The following is a 16,454-nucleotide window of genomic DNA, read 5'->3' on the forward strand; positions in this document are numbered from 1 at the left end:
TGCAATTTTCTGTCAGTTTTTCGTAATTTGTATTTCGACAGAGATTTTTCCACATTCACAACTGATCCCCGACTCTTTTCCTACCGAGAACGACCAAATTTGCCGAACGGCAGGGACACCAATACGCGGTGAATGTCCCTCGCTGTCGAACTTCCCAGTTCCAGAGGTCCTTTAGAGGTCCTTTATTCGTCACACCATTGGGCTGTGGAACAGCCTCCCCTTAGAGATATCGTGCAATTGGAACTTCGGAAGTTCAGACAAAGATGCAATGCGTTACTACCTTAATATTGATGAAAAATCGTTCCATTGAATTTTTTCCAATCTCAGTGTTGATCGCGTACAGCGGACCCCGTCTTACTTGCAGTTCCGGATCCGCGGATTTCTCCGCGGAACATACATAAACATTATTCGTGGATCATTCGCCTATCCGCGATATTTTTCGTAGAGAAATATTCACGCATTACTCTATTTTCATATCGTTTTCATGACTAAACGCACTTTTTTGTGGTGAAATTATTAAAATATTCAGGTCTAGGCATTTTTAAGCGGGATTTTGGTGTTTTGAACGATCAAAATAGACAGTTATAAGGGTTTTTAATTCAATTTCCAAAGTAACAAACGTTACACGACACAAAAAATAAGATTATCTACTTATAAAACCTATTTACGATTTCAGCGATCCGCTCGCAAATACTCGAGCTATTCCCCAAGGATTTAACCCCCCTTCTTTTGTCGACGCATCAGCCAACCGTGCGCTGCGAAAAATTCTGCGAGCGAGCGGAACTTCCGCAGATAACGTGTATGTATGTTCCACGGAAGGTCCCGCGAATTGTGAGGACGCGAATCTGATCTTCTTAGCCACTTGTTTGCCTCAGTCAGACCTTTTACTCTAGGGTTAAGTTCCAATACATCATACGACAAGTCAGGTCTGGAATAAGGTCTGGAATCGGTACGTAACCGTGCTAGTTGGACAACTGGACTCCTAAAATTCTTCGTCACGCTCCGTGGCCTTACTTAGTCTCCTTTCGGCACGTACATTTTTAGATTCCAGAGGTTTACCGTACTCATTTTGAAGGAGTGCGACACCTTGCTCATTCTGAGCATGACTTTGCTCCCTAACCTGAGAATGATTTCCGATTTGGGCAGCGACCGCACTGTCAAATTTCTTCGTCCCTCCCCCACAAGACGTCATCTACATGCATCAAAAACATAAAAATTTCCGGAGTACATGATCGTCACGGCCAGCTTCTACGAGCGGAATGAGATACGCGTCGTGCTCGAGCCGTTCCCTCTGTAGGAATGCAGCCTTAATGTCGACTGAATTCACTGCGCACCTTTTGGAAGACAGTCAACCAACGAAGGACCTCAACGCTTCCTCGCCAACAGCGGGAGAATCTGACTGGATTTCTTCTGCGTTCATTTTATTTTTCCTATCGCTGTCACGTACCCCAAAATTCTTCCAGGCTTTTAAGTTGTTCCTGTTTTGCTCCATCGAGTTCCTGACACTGTGCGTTCTCCCAAGCCATTACTATTTCACGGGGTTCCTTCATGCCATCTTCTAAACCTGGCATTTTTCCTAACATACAAGCCTGGGCCAAAAGGTAAACCGACTAGAATTGAATGCATTCGGACTGGGTGGCCGTTACTTCCACCCCTACCTTCGGTAACCGTCGCCGTAACCGTGTCGCAAAAAGCTTACTGGAATCGGACCGAAACTTTTTTTCTTAAGAATGAAAATACAAATTTTCAAATTTATATTTTTCATAGCCAAAATCGTGCCCGAGTGTGGTCGTTTCGGCGGCAGACATGACGCGATGTATACCAAAAAACTTTATTTTCGGGCATGTGGGTACGCAAACCCGAAGGTATTTTTGACGGGTCATGTTTTTTTTTTTATCACGAGACGGTGTATTTATTAAAAAAGCACCGGGAATCCTTGCCAACAGGACAGACGTTATGATTAGGATTTTGATCAGTCGATATCAAGTGGGAATACTCGGTAATTATAGGCACTCGAGTCCCCGTCGCCTACTAACGTTACGTACCGCCAGATTTTCCTTCAGAGTTTTTTTGTACGTTTGTGACGTTTGTTTTCAGAGCTTTTCCCGCGACAATTACTGAGTACTTCAAAATCAACCGCTGTCCCCGTAAACACTTCCATTACAAACCCAACACCCGTATGTGATCGACGGCCACGAGCGAGCCGGGCACCATCGAATGAAACGTCAATGTTTATTATACCATTTTCATCAGGTTGAACAGAGGTGCCAGACGTAGATTTTTAGCCTTACATTTTATAAGAATAGCGTACTTATCGTGGCTTATCGTGAGTACTGCGTACACGGTACTGCGTCACCGTGGCGACCCGTGCGGTGCCGTATACCTCAACCGCAAAAAATTGCAATAACTTCGTTATTCATGGCACGATTTGTACGATACTTTCACACGATTTTTGATATCCCAAAGAATTCAAACGGCCGTCCGGAACGTAGCTCGTTTGTGAGGAGGGTGGTGTCTCTTCCTTCGGGATGAAGTGAGGCCGTCCCTACGATAGTTCGGCATTTTAAGGCGGATTTGTTTGACCCACCTGATGATGATGAAATTGTTTCGCTTGTACCGTAATAGATAAAGGCGCTTGGTAACCCGTTCCGTTGGTGTGTCTGTCACGGAAGAAAGAGGTTTGTTCGTGAAAAATCTGAAAGTAGCCGTCGCTTTCTCCCTTTTGTCAGGTTTGACGCACGATGAGCTCTCCCCCTTCTCCTTACACATCCAAACCACCTGTGTCTTCGAGTTCCCAGGTTGTATTTCATGAAACATAAATGATTTAGCTTCGTAAAACACGTAACCTAACATCTTAGATTTAACTCTGCCTTCGGTGACGCCGGGAAGTAACGGACGCCGTTTTTCTTTCCAGGTTCCTACAGCCTGACTCGGCAGGTGGTGTGGGTGGCCGTGAGCACGTCCATCATCCTGTTCGCGCCCGTCATGTTCGAGCTGGAACGCCTCAACGTCGAGGAGATGATGAAACAAGATCGGAATAGGGTGAGTGACGTTCCTTTTTACTGTCCCTCCGTTCACATTCTCATTCTTCCGTCCTGCTTTCCTTGACCCTCTCCTGACGATTGTTTCCGAGTGCAACTGCTTTGAGGTTTTCCTCCTGTTACACCTTTCAGTGACCTCGTAGGGCCCCAGCGCTTGGCCGTTGGCCTAAATTCTACATTCAGTTACTTCTCGGAAGACTCTCAGACGACTGCGACTGATGCGCACGAGCAATGGGGTCGTTTTCGTCGTCAGTTTGAAGGCAGCAGGTTGTGAAAGGGCGGCAACGAAACGCTCGAGCGTCGTACAACCGATTTATTCACAAAATCTTTATCTTGACAAAACTGAATTCTGTACAGTCAGATTTATATTTACAGCTCTCTATTTTTCAAAGATACGTTCGCAGTCGCCGCAAGCAAGCAAGATGGAAGGTTACTTCAAATAATACGTTTTCCTGCCAGAAAAATAAAAGGTTCATTTTAAAACGTTTTAAAACTTTTTAAATTGTTCGCTCGAGGGTGGCGTTAGCCCAGCGGCAGAGCGGTGCCATCTCATCTGCAAGGTCCAAAGCACGGCGTTCCGCCTCGTCAGTTCGTGTGGCCTCGTTCCTCGCCTTGGAAACGAGTGTTCGAATGCAGGCTACCGGAGCGCTTTGGAATCTGAAATGAAATTCGTAAGGCTAAGTGAGGAGGTCTCGTTCCACCCCGGGGGGCAGAAATGTTCCTCATCTTCCAGGTTTCGAAGCTGGAAGAGGGAGGAATGTTCGAGAATATTTGGAAATATTCATGTATTTCTCATCTCCTTCCAGACTTTGATGCTGAGAGAGAGAGAGAGAGAGAGAGAGAGAGAGAGAGAGAGAGAGAGAGAGAGAGAGAGGAAATAACTCTGATGGAATAGAAAGTAAAACGAACTCCTGAATTCACGAGTCGTCACCAGCAGCGAGCAGGATCACGAATTTGCTCGCTAAATCGTTTCGAATAGAGATATTAAGTACGTCTTCGGGGGCATCTTCTTTTGGTCGTCTTGACATTCAAGTAGCTTTAATTGGTGGACAAGATGAGGTACGATTTCGGCGTCACATTTTGGAATCGTCAATTTCTCGTTCAGACAGTTCGTTTCGGCATTCCTTTTCAGGCCCTCGTTCCCCCCCCCCCCCCGTAGCAGGGTAGGGCCGTCGGTGAACCTCGTGCGGTCCGCTGTAGGCATCACTCAAGGTGCTTTGCAGCGTCCCTTCGGCCTAGGTTTACTTCCTGTCACACCTTTCCAACCTTGATACTCTCGGTTTCCGTTTCAGCGCTGGAGGACCTCATAGGTCCCGGTGCTTGGTCTGTGGCTTATATTCTGTATTCTGTTCGTTCTTCTCTCGTTTTGTCCGGCTACGTCGGCCTCGTCGAGCGTCGGTCCTCACGGCTCGTTTGGGAAAGAGTCCTCCACTCGCATCCCTCCTGTTCTTTGTCTTCCGCAAATCTCCGACCATATCCGAGTAGTTCTTGGTCCTCGGACTCTGGTGGTTCCCGCGGGAGCTTGGTTGGTGCCGTCGCGACTTTCGGCAACGGCTTTTGATCGTTCCTAAATAAGACTTGGAGAGGGCACTCAGGTTATAAGTACGAGGAGACGTAACATAAGGGCCGGTAAGTAGGTGGGTCACCGTAATGCCGGCATAGACGGCTGGTGGAATATCCCTAAATTTAAGTTGTAATGTAAAATGTACGTAAGTTTAAGGTAGATAAGCTGAGATACATGTGCTGATTCTGTGGCTATATACCGACGTGAAGATATTCCGCACAAAACTGTGCAGTTTGATTTAATAATAACCATATCTAGGTGTTAGAAATCGCACCGTCTATGCCAAGTGTCGCCGGCACCAACCCTCTCTTTCCTCTTTCTCTCGACAGCTCGTCCTCGGGCCGGCGTCGGCGATGTCGGGCGGCCCCCCGCCCCCGGGCGGACTGATGCCTCCCCCGCCCCGCTAGTCAGGAGAACCGCCGGAGTCTGGGGTCCAAATCGAGTGTCCGGAGACTCGTGGACCGAGGATTGAAGACGGACGTCCGAAATCTGTGTAATATATCGTCACGAAAGCTAAACTAATGTCTCTCTGTGTCAGTTGTTTTTAAGTAATTTCCTTGTTTAAAGTTACGAATAATCTCCGTCGCTGAAGGGTTAACGTCGCCGCGGGTTCGTGAAGGGAAGCCTGCAGGTACCGGCGCCGAGATCAGCGCCGAGGTCAGCTCCCCCGAGTCCTGAGAAGCACGTGTACACGTCGTTTAGTTTCGCCTTTCTATAGTAATCTTCCGCCTGTCAGAAATGTAGGAGGACACTTTCCAGCGCACGTGTGTAACCATTTCAGTGACCCTCGGGCGTTGTGAGTTTAGGTGCTCGGCGGATGTCGGTTCCTGCGAGCCGAGGATTGTAAATTGTTGAAATGTTGTGGATAATAAAGTGATATTTAGTCAATGGATGTTTTTAACATATTTAACACAATCGGGGTTCGTCCTGTGGAACAGACTGTAACCGCCTGAGGTAAAGAAGGTGGAACAGGAGGAATAGAAAGGATTGAGAGGTGTAAAAGGGGGAATAGAAAGGACTGAAAGGTGTAACAGGAGGAATAGAAAGGTTTGAAAGGTCTTATTACCATGCACTGGCACCACTCGAGCCTTTTGCCTCCGTGATTGAGGCGGATGGAGATTGATATACTGAAGTCGAAAGGCGAAGAGAGAGAGACGGCACGAGGTTGCGATGCAACCCCTTAGAAAAGGGGGGGGGTCCTTCTCCCCCTCAGAACGAGACGGTAACGCCTGGTATCGATTCGATGGAGGAACAGAAAGGGTTGAAAGGTGTAACAGGAGGAATAGAAAGGGTTGAAAGGTGTAACAGGAGGAATAGAAAGGTTTGAAAGGTGTAACAGGAGGAATAGAAAGGTTTGAATGGTGTAACAGGAGGAATAGAAAGGATTGAATGGTGTAACAGGAGGAATAGAAAGGTTTGAAAGGTGTAACAGGAGGAATAGAAAGGTTTGAAAGGTGTAACAGGAGGAACAGAAAGGATTGAAAGGCATAAAAGGAGGAATAGAAAGGATTGAAAGGCGTAAAAAGAGGAATAGAAAGGATTGGAAGGTGTAACAGGAGGAACAGAAAGGATTGAAAGGCATAAAAGGAGGAATAGAAAGGTTTGAAAGGTGTAACAGGAGGAACAGAAAGGATTGAAAGGCATAAAAGGAGGAATAGAAAGGGTTGAAAGGTGTAAAAGGAGGAATAGAAAGGATTGAAAGGTGTAACAGGAGGAATAGAAAGGTTTGAATGGTGTAACAGGAGGAATAGAAAGGATTGAAAGGTGTAACAGGAGGAATAGAAAGGATTGAAAGGTGTAAAAGGAGGGACTGAAAGGTGGAACAGGAGGAATAGAAAGGTTTGAAAGGTCTTATTACCATGCACTGGCACCACTCGAGCCTTTTGTCTGATAGTTCGGAAAGGAGACGGGGACCTTGATTATAACCCCCCCCCCCCCCCGAGGAGATCGCGACCTGATATTAAAAAGTCCTTGTAGTTACTTTTGACTTTCTCCTGCTATCTGGACCCCCCTGCCCCTGCCCCCCCCCCTGCCCCCCCCATCAGTGTAAGTGACGGCTAATGGTTTACCAGCCCCAGGAAGGGTTGCATTCCAGACCTTGATTCTGGCCTTGGTGCCTCCGTGATTGAGGCGGATGGAGATTGATATACTGAAGTCGAAAGGCGAAGAGAGAGACGGCACGAGGTTGCGATGCAACCCCTTAGAAAAGGGGGGGGGCCTTCTCCCCCTCCTCAAAATGAGACGGTAGCGCCTGGTATCGATTCAATGGAGGAATAGAAAGGGTTGAAAGGTGTAACAGGAGGAATAGAAAGGATTGAAAGGTGTAACAGGAGGAACAGAAAGATTTGAAAGGTGTAACAGGAGGAATAGAAAAGTTTGGAAGGTGTAACAGGAGGAATAGAAAGGTTTGAAAGGTGAAACAGGAGGAATAGAAAGGTTTGAAAGGTGTAACAGGAGGAATAGAAAGGTTTGAAAGGTGAAACAGGAGGAATAGAAAGGTTTGAAAGGTGTAACAGGAGGAATAGAAAGGATTGAAAGGCATAAAAGGAGGAACAGAAAGGTTTGAAAGGTGAAACAGGAGGAATAGAAAGGTTTGAAAGGTGTAAGGAGGAATAGAAAGGATTGAAAGGTGTAACAGGAGGAATAGAAAGGATTGAATGGTGTAACAGGAGGAATAGAAAGGTTTGAAAGGTGAAACAGGAGGAATAGAAAGGTTTGAAAGGTGTAACAGGAGGAATAGAAAGGATTGAAAGGCATAAAAGGAGGAATAGAAAGGTTTGAAAGGTGAAACAGGAGGAATAGAAAGGATTGAAAGGCGTAACAGGAGGAATAGAAAGGATTGAAAGGTGTAACAGGAGGAATAGAAAGGATTGAAAGGTGTAACAGGAGGAATAGAAAGGATTGAAAGGTGTAACAGGAGGAATAGAAAGGATTGAAAGGTGTAACAGGAGGAATAGAAAGGGTTGAAAGGTGTGAAAGGAGGAACAGAAAGGATTGAAAGGCATAAAAAGAGGAATAGAAAGGTTTGAAAGGTGTAACATGAGGAATAGAAAGGATTGGAAGGTGTAACAGGAGGAATAGAAAGGTCTGAAAGGTGTAACAGGAGAATAGAAAGGATTGAAAGGTGTAACAGGAGGAATAGAAAGGTTTGAAAGGTGTAACAGGAGGAATAGAAAGGATTGAATGGTGTAACAGGAGGAATAGAAAGGATTGAAAGGTGTAACAGGAGGAATAGAAAGGATTGAAAGGCATAACAGGAGGAATAGAAAGGATTGAAAGGTGTAACAGGAGGAATAGAAAGGATTGAAAGGCATAACAGGAGGAATAGAAAGGATTGAAAGGCATAACAGGAGGAATAGAAAGGATTGAAAGGTGTAACAGGAGGAATAGAAAGGATTGAAAGGTGTAACAGGAGGAATAGAAAGGATTGAATGGTGTAACAGGAGGAATAGAAAGGATTGAAAGATGTAACAGGAGGAATAGAAAGGATTGAAAGATGTAACAGGAGGAATATAAAGGACTGAAAGGCATAACAGGAGGAACAGAAAGGATTGAAAGGTGTAACAGGTACAAAAATAAGCTTTCAAAAAACGTCCCCCCATTTAAGAGACCTCCGATTGGCTACGACCAATGACGTCACACCTCCAAACCTGCCCTCCCATTGGCCCCCCTCCCCGCCAGAGCGATGACGTCATCGCCATCCCGCTCGCTGATTGGCCGCCGACCGCTATATAAGAGCGAGTCGTCTCGCCAGCTGATCTTTCCATCACGAGGCGACGTCGAGTGAGTGTCGTTGGAGGAAGCGTCTCCTCGGGAAGTGTGGTTTTGAAGGTGTATTTTGTGTATTTGCGGCGACTTTTGGGTGTATTTGAGTGTATTCACCGACGGCGAGTGTATGTGTATGCTTCCAGTGTGCTTCGATGCCCAATTTGCCCGGGAATACCCGAAAATGATACCCGCGGGTATAATCGACTGCGGTCACGTGACCCGTCTGGCCATGTCTACGCAAGAACCCCCGATAAGACGAACCGTTATTTTAATTTCAAAAAATAACGTCATTAACGTCGACGAATAACGATAATTACAGCATTGTAATGATTGTCGTCGTTACTGTTGGTTGTTTTGGGCGTTATTTCGGTAATTACGGCGAGGTGAGGGTGTAATTATGGAGGCTTTTATGGAGGGTAATGATAATCATGTCGTATTCGGTAACTTTTTTTTAACCGGTTTTTATTAAAAAGTCGATATTTCTCTCTCTCTCTCTCTGTCTCTGTCTCTCTCTGTCTCTGTCTCTCTCCCTGTAGTATTTATTTCTCTCTCTCTCTCTCTGTCAGTCTGAAATATATATATATATATATATATATATATATATATATATATATATATATATATATATATATATATATATGTCAGTCTGATTTATATATCTCTCTCTCTGTTAGTCTGAAATATTTCTCTCTTTCTCTGTCAGTCTGAAGAATTTACCTCTCTCTCTCTCAATCTGAAGTATTTATCTCTCTTTGTCAGCCTGAAGCATTTATCTCTCTCTCTCTCTCTCTCAATGTTTTTATCTATAGCAATTTGGTGCTATCAACATCTCTCTCTCTCTCTCTCTCCCTCCACAAGTGTTTCCTAAGGCCTTGACAACCTCTCTCTCTCTCACTCACTCTCTCTCTCTCTCTCTCTCTCACTCAAAGTGCGTTGTTAGCTGCTGACAGGACGTCTTATAATCTGTCTCACTCAGCAGTGGGCATTGCTGTCTCTCTCTCTCTCTTTCTCTGTCTCTCTCTCTCTCTGTAGAGGTAATGAAGTGGTCCCATTTGATTTAGCAATGAGTTATTATATAAATACCAGTTGGCCTTTAATGTGGTTTCTCTCTCTCTCTCTCTCTCTCTCTCTCTATATATATATATATATATATATATATATATATATATATATATATATATATATATATATATATATATATATATATATATATATATATATATATATATATATATATATATATTCCCATAACAGAAACACAATAGCCTGTACACATTATCCCCATTCCAGAAGCTGCTTATATCATTCCCATTTCAGAAACATGACTTACTTATCATCCTCGTTCCAGAGATGGTATATGCATTCCTATTCCAGAAACACGACATGTATATAATTCCCATAACAAACAATATATATATGTAATTCCCATTCCAGAAATTGCATGTATTCCCGTTCCAAAATATGACATTCCTATTCCAGAAGGATTATACATATATCCTTCCCATTCAAGAAATATGAAATTCCCATTCCAGAGACAATTCCTATTCTAGAAACATTTATGTGATTCCCATTCCAGAAACTACATATAAATTTCCCATTCCAGAAACATGATATGTTCCTATTCCAGAAAGAAGCACAACATTTATCATTCTCATTCCAGAAACATCACATATTCCCATTCCAGAAAGATGCATACATATATCCTTCCCATTCCAGAAATTATATGTAATTCTCATTCCAGAAATATTGACATTCCCATTCCAGAAATAGTATATACATAATTCCAATTCCAGACATTGACATGTTCCCATTCCAGAAACTATATACATAATTCCCATTCCAGAAAGGTGTACATATATCCTTCCTATTCCAGAAAGGTATACATATATCATTCCCATTCCAGAAATGGCACATATTCCCATTCCAGAAACATAACATTCACATTCCAGAAATTTGTATGATTCCCATTCCAGAAACACCACGATGAACGGGCACGAGATTGGTGTCGAACCCCGCTCGGAGTATCCACTCCGTGATCCCCTCTCCGTGGACGACCCGGAGGTCTATGCCATCATACGGAGGGAGAAGGTATATATATACTTCAATACACTTAAATATACTTAAATTTAGTCAAGTATATTACTTATAATTATATTATTTTAATCCTGTTGATTTATTTTGGATTTTTGTCTATCTTTCCTCCCATTCTCACTACATGTTCAGACCATGTTTCCTGGTTTGGGCGATGTATATTTTAGGGTAACTTTAAGGGTATACCGTCCCGTCTTTGGGGTAACTTTTAAGGGTAACGTCCCCTCCTTAGGGCAACCCTAAGGTAACCAATGGCTTCCCTTAATCTCTCAGGACCGCCAGTTCAGGGGCCTGGAGATGATCGCTTCCGAGAACTACACGTCGAGGGCCGTCAGCGACTGCCTGTCGTCGTGCCTCACCAACAAGTATTCGGAGGGCATGGTCGGGCAGAGGTGGGTATATTGGGCATGCGTGCGCCCCCTCTCTCTCTCTCTATGTAGATGTTATAGTTCTCTCTCTATATATATATCTATAAATATATTGTTCTCTCTCTCTCTCTCTGTATATATGTGTTAAGGTCACTCTATATATTAAGCTCTCTCACTCTCTCTCTCTCCCAGGTACTACGGCGGAAACGAACACATCGACGAAGTGGAGACCCTGTGCAAGGAGAGATGCCTCAGGGCCTTTGGACTCGACCCCGAAAAGTGGGGCGTCAACGTCCAGCCCTATTCGGGGTCCCCCGCCAACTTCGCTGTCTACACGGCCCTCGTCGAGCCGCACGGGCGGATCATGGGTGAGAGGGCGTGCTCGGTTACCTTTTTGGGTTTAGGAACTCCCAAAGGGGCCTTTTTAGGTTCAGGAAGTCCCAAAAGGACCCTCTTTAGGTTTAGGAACTCCCAAAAGAGCCCTCTTTAGGTTTAGGAAGCCCAAAAGGACCTTTCAGGGGTCCTAAAGATCCTTCCACCTCGAGACGACCTTCAGACTGGTTTAATTGACGGCCCGAAAGGACTTTCGGCCCCTCTTAATTTGGGGTACTCGGACCTCGTTGACTCCTCAATTGGCCAGTCTGCCTCAGCTGTTGTGTCTCGGTGAGAGAGAGAGAGAGAGAGAGAGAGAGAGAGAGAGAGAGAGAGAGAGAGAGAGAGAGAGAGAGAGAGTCCAGTTGATCGAGGAGAAAAAGTTCTGCTCGTTGAAAGGTTTTCTTATTCATTTTGGTATAAAATGGTCTTCCTTGGAGAGAGAGAGAGAGAGAGAGAGAGAGAGAGAGAGAGAGAGAGAGAGAGAGAGAGAGAGAGAGAGAGAGAGAGAGAGAGAGAGAGCCCACTTGACACTATGTTTATTAAGCAAATGTAATTTATTGCTCTTGGAAACTTCTCTTAATATAATTGATTCTTTTTGGAAATTCTCTAAATATAATCGATTGTTTTTGGAACTTTCAGTAAATTTTGATTGTTTTTGGAACTTTCTCATATTACAGTTGATTGCTTTTGGAACTTTTTCTAAATATAATTGATTGTTTTTGGAACTTTACCCAAAAATATAATCGATAGTTTTTGGAACTTTCTCTAAATATGATTTATTGTTTGTGGAACTTTCTCTAAATTGATTGTTTTTGAAGCTTCCTTTTAAATATATTTTACTGCTCGTTGAAATCTCTCTGTAACGAGTTCATTCAAGATAACCATTTCTTTTCCTCGTCAGGAAACTTAAAATAAAACAAAGTCAGTCGTTCTCTTGTTAAGAAGCAAATGTTCGATCCCCACTTGTTCGTAAAGTTACCTTCAACCAACGACACCCCGTTGAAACACCCTAACCGACCCCCCATCCGAATCTTCCAGGTCTGGACCTGCCCGACGGGGGCCACCTGACCCACGGCTTCTACACAGCCACCAAGAAGGTCTCGGCGACCTCCATATTCTTCGAGTCGATGCCCTACAAGATCGACCTCGCCACGGAGCTCATCGATTACGACCGCCTGCAGGAGAACGCCAGGCTCTTCAAGCCCAGGATGATCATTGCCGGTGAGTATGTATGTATATACTTAAGGGCGTCTTCCTCCACCCGTTGAGGCTGCGTGGACGTTCGGACGTCCCCGTTTTGGACTCGTTCGAAACGAGAGGTTTACATACGTACCACCTCCACCTCCTCCTCATTCCTATTCTTTTCCTCCTCCAGGAGTGAGCTGCTACCCGCGCCACCTGGACTACGCCAGGTTCCGCCAGATCTGCGACGAGAACGGGTCCCTCCTCATGGCCGACATGTCCCACGTCAGCGGCCTGGTGGCCACGGGGCTGACCACCAACCCCTTCGAGCACTGCGACGTCGTCACCACCACGACTCACAAGACTCTGAGGGGCCCCAGGAGTGGCGTCATCTTCTACAGGAAAGGCGAGTCGGCGGTTTTTCGGGGGATCTGGTTTGGTGAGAGGTTTGGGGTACGAGGGCCGTTGCATTGTGGGTATGAGAGAGAGAGAGAGAGAGAGAGAGAGAAAGAGGCTTGATGTACGAAAGGCATTGAATTGTGAGTATAAAAATTTAGAGGGAGAGAGAGACAGAGTGAGAAAGACTGAGAGAGAGAGAGAGAGATTGAGAGACAGAGATAAAGACGAGTGAGAGAGAGAGAGAGAGAGAGATTGAGAGACAGACAGACAGAGTGAGAGAGAGAGATTGACACAGATATTTAGAGAGGGAAAGAGAGATTGAGAGGGAGAGAAAGAGACTGAGAGAGAGAGGAAGAAAGACAGAGAAAGAGAGAGAGAGAGAGAAAGTGAGAGAGCAATTCTCAAAGGTCCCACTCACCCCTTCCAGGTCAGAAGGGGGTGGACAAGAACGGCGACCCCGTGACCTACGACTTCGAGGACAAGATCAACCAGGCCGTCTTCCCCGGCCTCCAGGGCGGACCCCACAACCACCAGATCGCCGCCGTGGCCGTGGCCATGCGGCAGGCGGCCCTCCCCTCCTTCAGGGAGTACCAGGCGCAGGTGAGGAGGAATGTTGGCTTGCTTGTTCGCTTGCATTTGCTCTCTCTCTGTTGCTCACTTTTTGCTCTCTTTGTTGCTCACTTTTTGCTCTATTGCTCACTTTTTGCTCTCTTTGTTGCTCACTTTTGCTCTCTTTGTTGCTCACTTTTGCTCTCTTGCTCACTTATGTTCTCTCCATTGCTCACTTATGCTCTCTTTGTTGCTCACTTTTGCTCTCTCTTGTTCACTTATGCTCTCTTTGTTGCTCACTTTCGCTCTCTCTTGCTCACTTATGCTCTCTTTGTTGCTCACTTTCGCTCTCTCTTGCTCACTTATGCTCTCTTTGTTGCTCACTTTCGCTCTCTCTTGCTCACTTATGCTCCCTTTGTTGCAAGACACCTTCTTCCCCACAAGTAGTGCTCGTGACCTCATTCTAGGTCATCCTGTTACCCAGTTAACCCTTGTGACCCCATTCCAGCTCACCCATCGGCCCAACTGACCCTCTCAATTCCCATTCCAGGTCATCAAGAACGCCCAGGCCCTGGCCAAGGGGCTGCAGGAGGCCGGGTACCGGATCGTGACGGGGGGCACCGACAACCACCTGGTCTGGGTAGACATGAGGTCGGTCGGCCTGACGGGGGGCAAGGCGGAGAAGATCCTCGAGGACGTCTCCATCGCCTGCAACAAGAACACAGGTCGGGAACTCACTCTGTCGCTGTCTCGCTCGCTCTCTCTCTCTCTCTCTCTCTCTCATGTATTTGCTGACTTTTTGCCTTATAATAATAATTATTATTTTTATTATTGTTATAATTATAATTATTATAATAATACTTTCAACCTTCAAACCCACAGTTCCCGGAGACAAGTCGGCCCTCAACCCGAGCGGAATCCGGCTGGGGACTCCGGCCCTCACCACCAGGAACCTGAAGGAGGCCGACATAGGCGTCGTGGTCAGCTTCATCGACGAAGGTGAGGCCCGAGTGCGGTCGCTACGGCCCGCGACGCGGTCTGGACGCGTGGTGGGAAAAGGAGCGTAAGAGCTTTCATTGTGTGATATTTGCAATTTCAAAAAGTAAATTTCTCTCTCGCACATTCCATTAACTTATCACGACGTGAAAATAACTCGCGAGAGAAGATCAGACGAGTTTGCGACGCTTCATCTCCTGTTCTCGTTCTCTTGCAGCCTTCAAAGTCGCGAGGGACGTCCAGACGAAGTCCGGCCCCAAGCTGGTCGACTTCAGGAGGGTGCTGAAGGAGGAGGAATTCCAGAGCCGCGTGGCGGCCGTCAGGAACCGGGTCGAGGCTTTCGCCAGGAAGTTCCCCATCCCGGGGCTGGACGAACTCTGAGACAGAGGCAGAGGGAGGGAGGGAGGGACAGGTTCCTCCTCCGGAAGGAAGTCTTCCATTCCCGGAATAACGTGCCAATTAACATCGGACCTGCCGCCTCTGTCGCGTCTTTTGGGGGCCGGGGTGATCTTGGGGGGTCGAAAGATTGGTACAGACTCGATAGGCTAAGAAGAACGTGCGTACCCTAGGGTACGCCCAAATGCGCACTAGATCAATAGAGCCGTAGGATTAAGGGGTACTGCAAGGGTATTTTTTGTAACGTCATTCAGTTGCTCAACGTGGAATACGAACGCTTCGACGTGCAAGACATTATCCGGTGTTCCATAAATTGTTCCTTAATTTGCTCCGTAAATTGTTCCATAAGTCGTGTAACTCGCTCAAAATATATTTTGGTATGAACGCAGAACCTCGATTTTTAATATTCCTGAGGAAGTTTTAGGTTTATTGCAGGTTCTCCAAGATGGACGTCTGAATGATGCAACTCGAGTATTTAAAGGTTGAAAGAAATCAGTTTCACCAAACAATAATTTATTGACAACTACAAAAGACAATGGCTTCCGTGCTTTAAAATCTGCTGACGACCTTCGAACTTACCCACTGAGACACGAGGACGACCTCCAAATAACACTGCACCTTGACCCCACACATACATTACCTGACGTCGAATAGGGAGGGACGACTTTGGGAGTTCCTTTGCGTTACGACTGGCGACTCTGGACGGCGACGACCTTCGCCCAGCGACTGATTTTCTTCGTGATTTTCATTTGATATGAATGAATAACCGACTGAACAACTTCGACATTCACTGGGAACGACTGAATACTACCCTCCCTGGGATTCAAACCCGACATCCCCTCGACTCTTCGCTCGGCGTAATCCGTCGTTCGAACCCCAATCCGCACGTCGGCCTGACGCCTCCCGTCGCTAATCTGTTTCGGAACGGCTAATCCATACTTACAGAGACTCCAAAATAATCCGGATTGAGCGGCAACATACTACTCGACACTTACCCATCCTTAATGCCCCTGGCCACACTTGACCAAAGAACGCTTTCGTGCCTTCTGCCAGTCGCAGCGCTGGAAAGAACGAGCGACCAGAACGCTAACGACTCCTGGGATGTCCGTCCTGAATGGTTACCAGCCCGTTCGTGTTCGTGTCTTACGTCGGGAGTTGGTCCCGGGCAAGTTACGGGTCCTACCCAATGAGTTTGGGGGTCCACGTCAGGCCCTCTTGCTTTTTAACGACTCGCTGATCTTCTCTCTTTAATAAAATCAGGAATAAGAATAATTTCTTATTCCTGATAAAGTGGCCATTCAACAACCGTATCCTCGTCCTTCGTCAAAGATCGCCGAGGAACAAGACGACAAAGAGAAGGCGGGCATAAGCCCCTATACGTCCCCAAGGACGTTCCATACGTAAATATGACGAGAATCGGCCACACACAGGTCTAGGTGTAGGTTGAAATTTCCCCCCAAAAATCGGACGACAAGATGACGAAACCTTTCCGACTTGCAGGTAGTAGGATTTGGGACGAGGTTGCAGGAATCTTTGCTGGCATAAGGCTCCTGTTTTGGCTCATTAGAATTTTGCTCTGAAACGACGTCTGAAACCCAGACGAGACGTCGTTTCGATGCGCTGGAACGAACGGCATTCGTCCTTGTCTTGAGTCGAGGCTCCAGAATTTATATTTGCTCAGATATGGGGAAAAAAAAATACTTATTCTTACTTATAAAAGTCATA

The 16,454-nt window shown here is 45.9% G+C and overlaps 1 protein-coding gene across 3 annotated transcripts; it reads left to right on the forward strand.

Annotated features, from left to right (window-relative positions):
- The first annotated feature begins 8,275 nt into the window (after positions 1–8,275).
- On the forward strand, positions 8,276–15,120 carry Shmt (serine hydroxymethyl transferase). Of its 3 annotated transcripts, none has more exons than XM_067103173.1 (10): positions 8,276–8,388; positions 10,347–10,461; positions 10,738–10,856; positions 11,025–11,200; positions 12,246–12,428; positions 12,583–12,795; positions 13,216–13,388; positions 13,888–14,062; positions 14,220–14,336; positions 14,551–15,120. In XM_067103173.1, exons 1-10 carry the CDS (start codon positions 8,291–8,293, stop codon positions 14,712–14,714), a joined length of 1,533 nt encoding a protein of 510 aa, XP_066959274.1. In that variant the 5' UTR covers positions 8,276–8,290; the 3' UTR covers positions 14,715–15,120. The 3 variants fall into 3 exon arrangements, with proteins under 3 accessions (XP_066959274.1, XP_066959275.1, XP_066959276.1); XM_067103174.1 differs by having other exon boundaries at positions 8,362–8,436; XM_067103175.1 differs by lacking the exon at positions 8,276–8,388 and adding an exon at positions 8,734–8,756.
- Positions 15,121–16,454: the final 1,334 nt, after the last annotated feature.

This window comes from Macrobrachium rosenbergii, unplaced genomic scaffold (genome assembly GCF_040412425.1).
Source record: "Macrobrachium rosenbergii isolate ZJJX-2024 unplaced genomic scaffold, ASM4041242v1 60, whole genome shotgun sequence".
NCBI classification, from domain to species: domain Eukaryota; kingdom Metazoa; phylum Arthropoda; class Malacostraca; order Decapoda; family Palaemonidae; genus Macrobrachium; species Macrobrachium rosenbergii.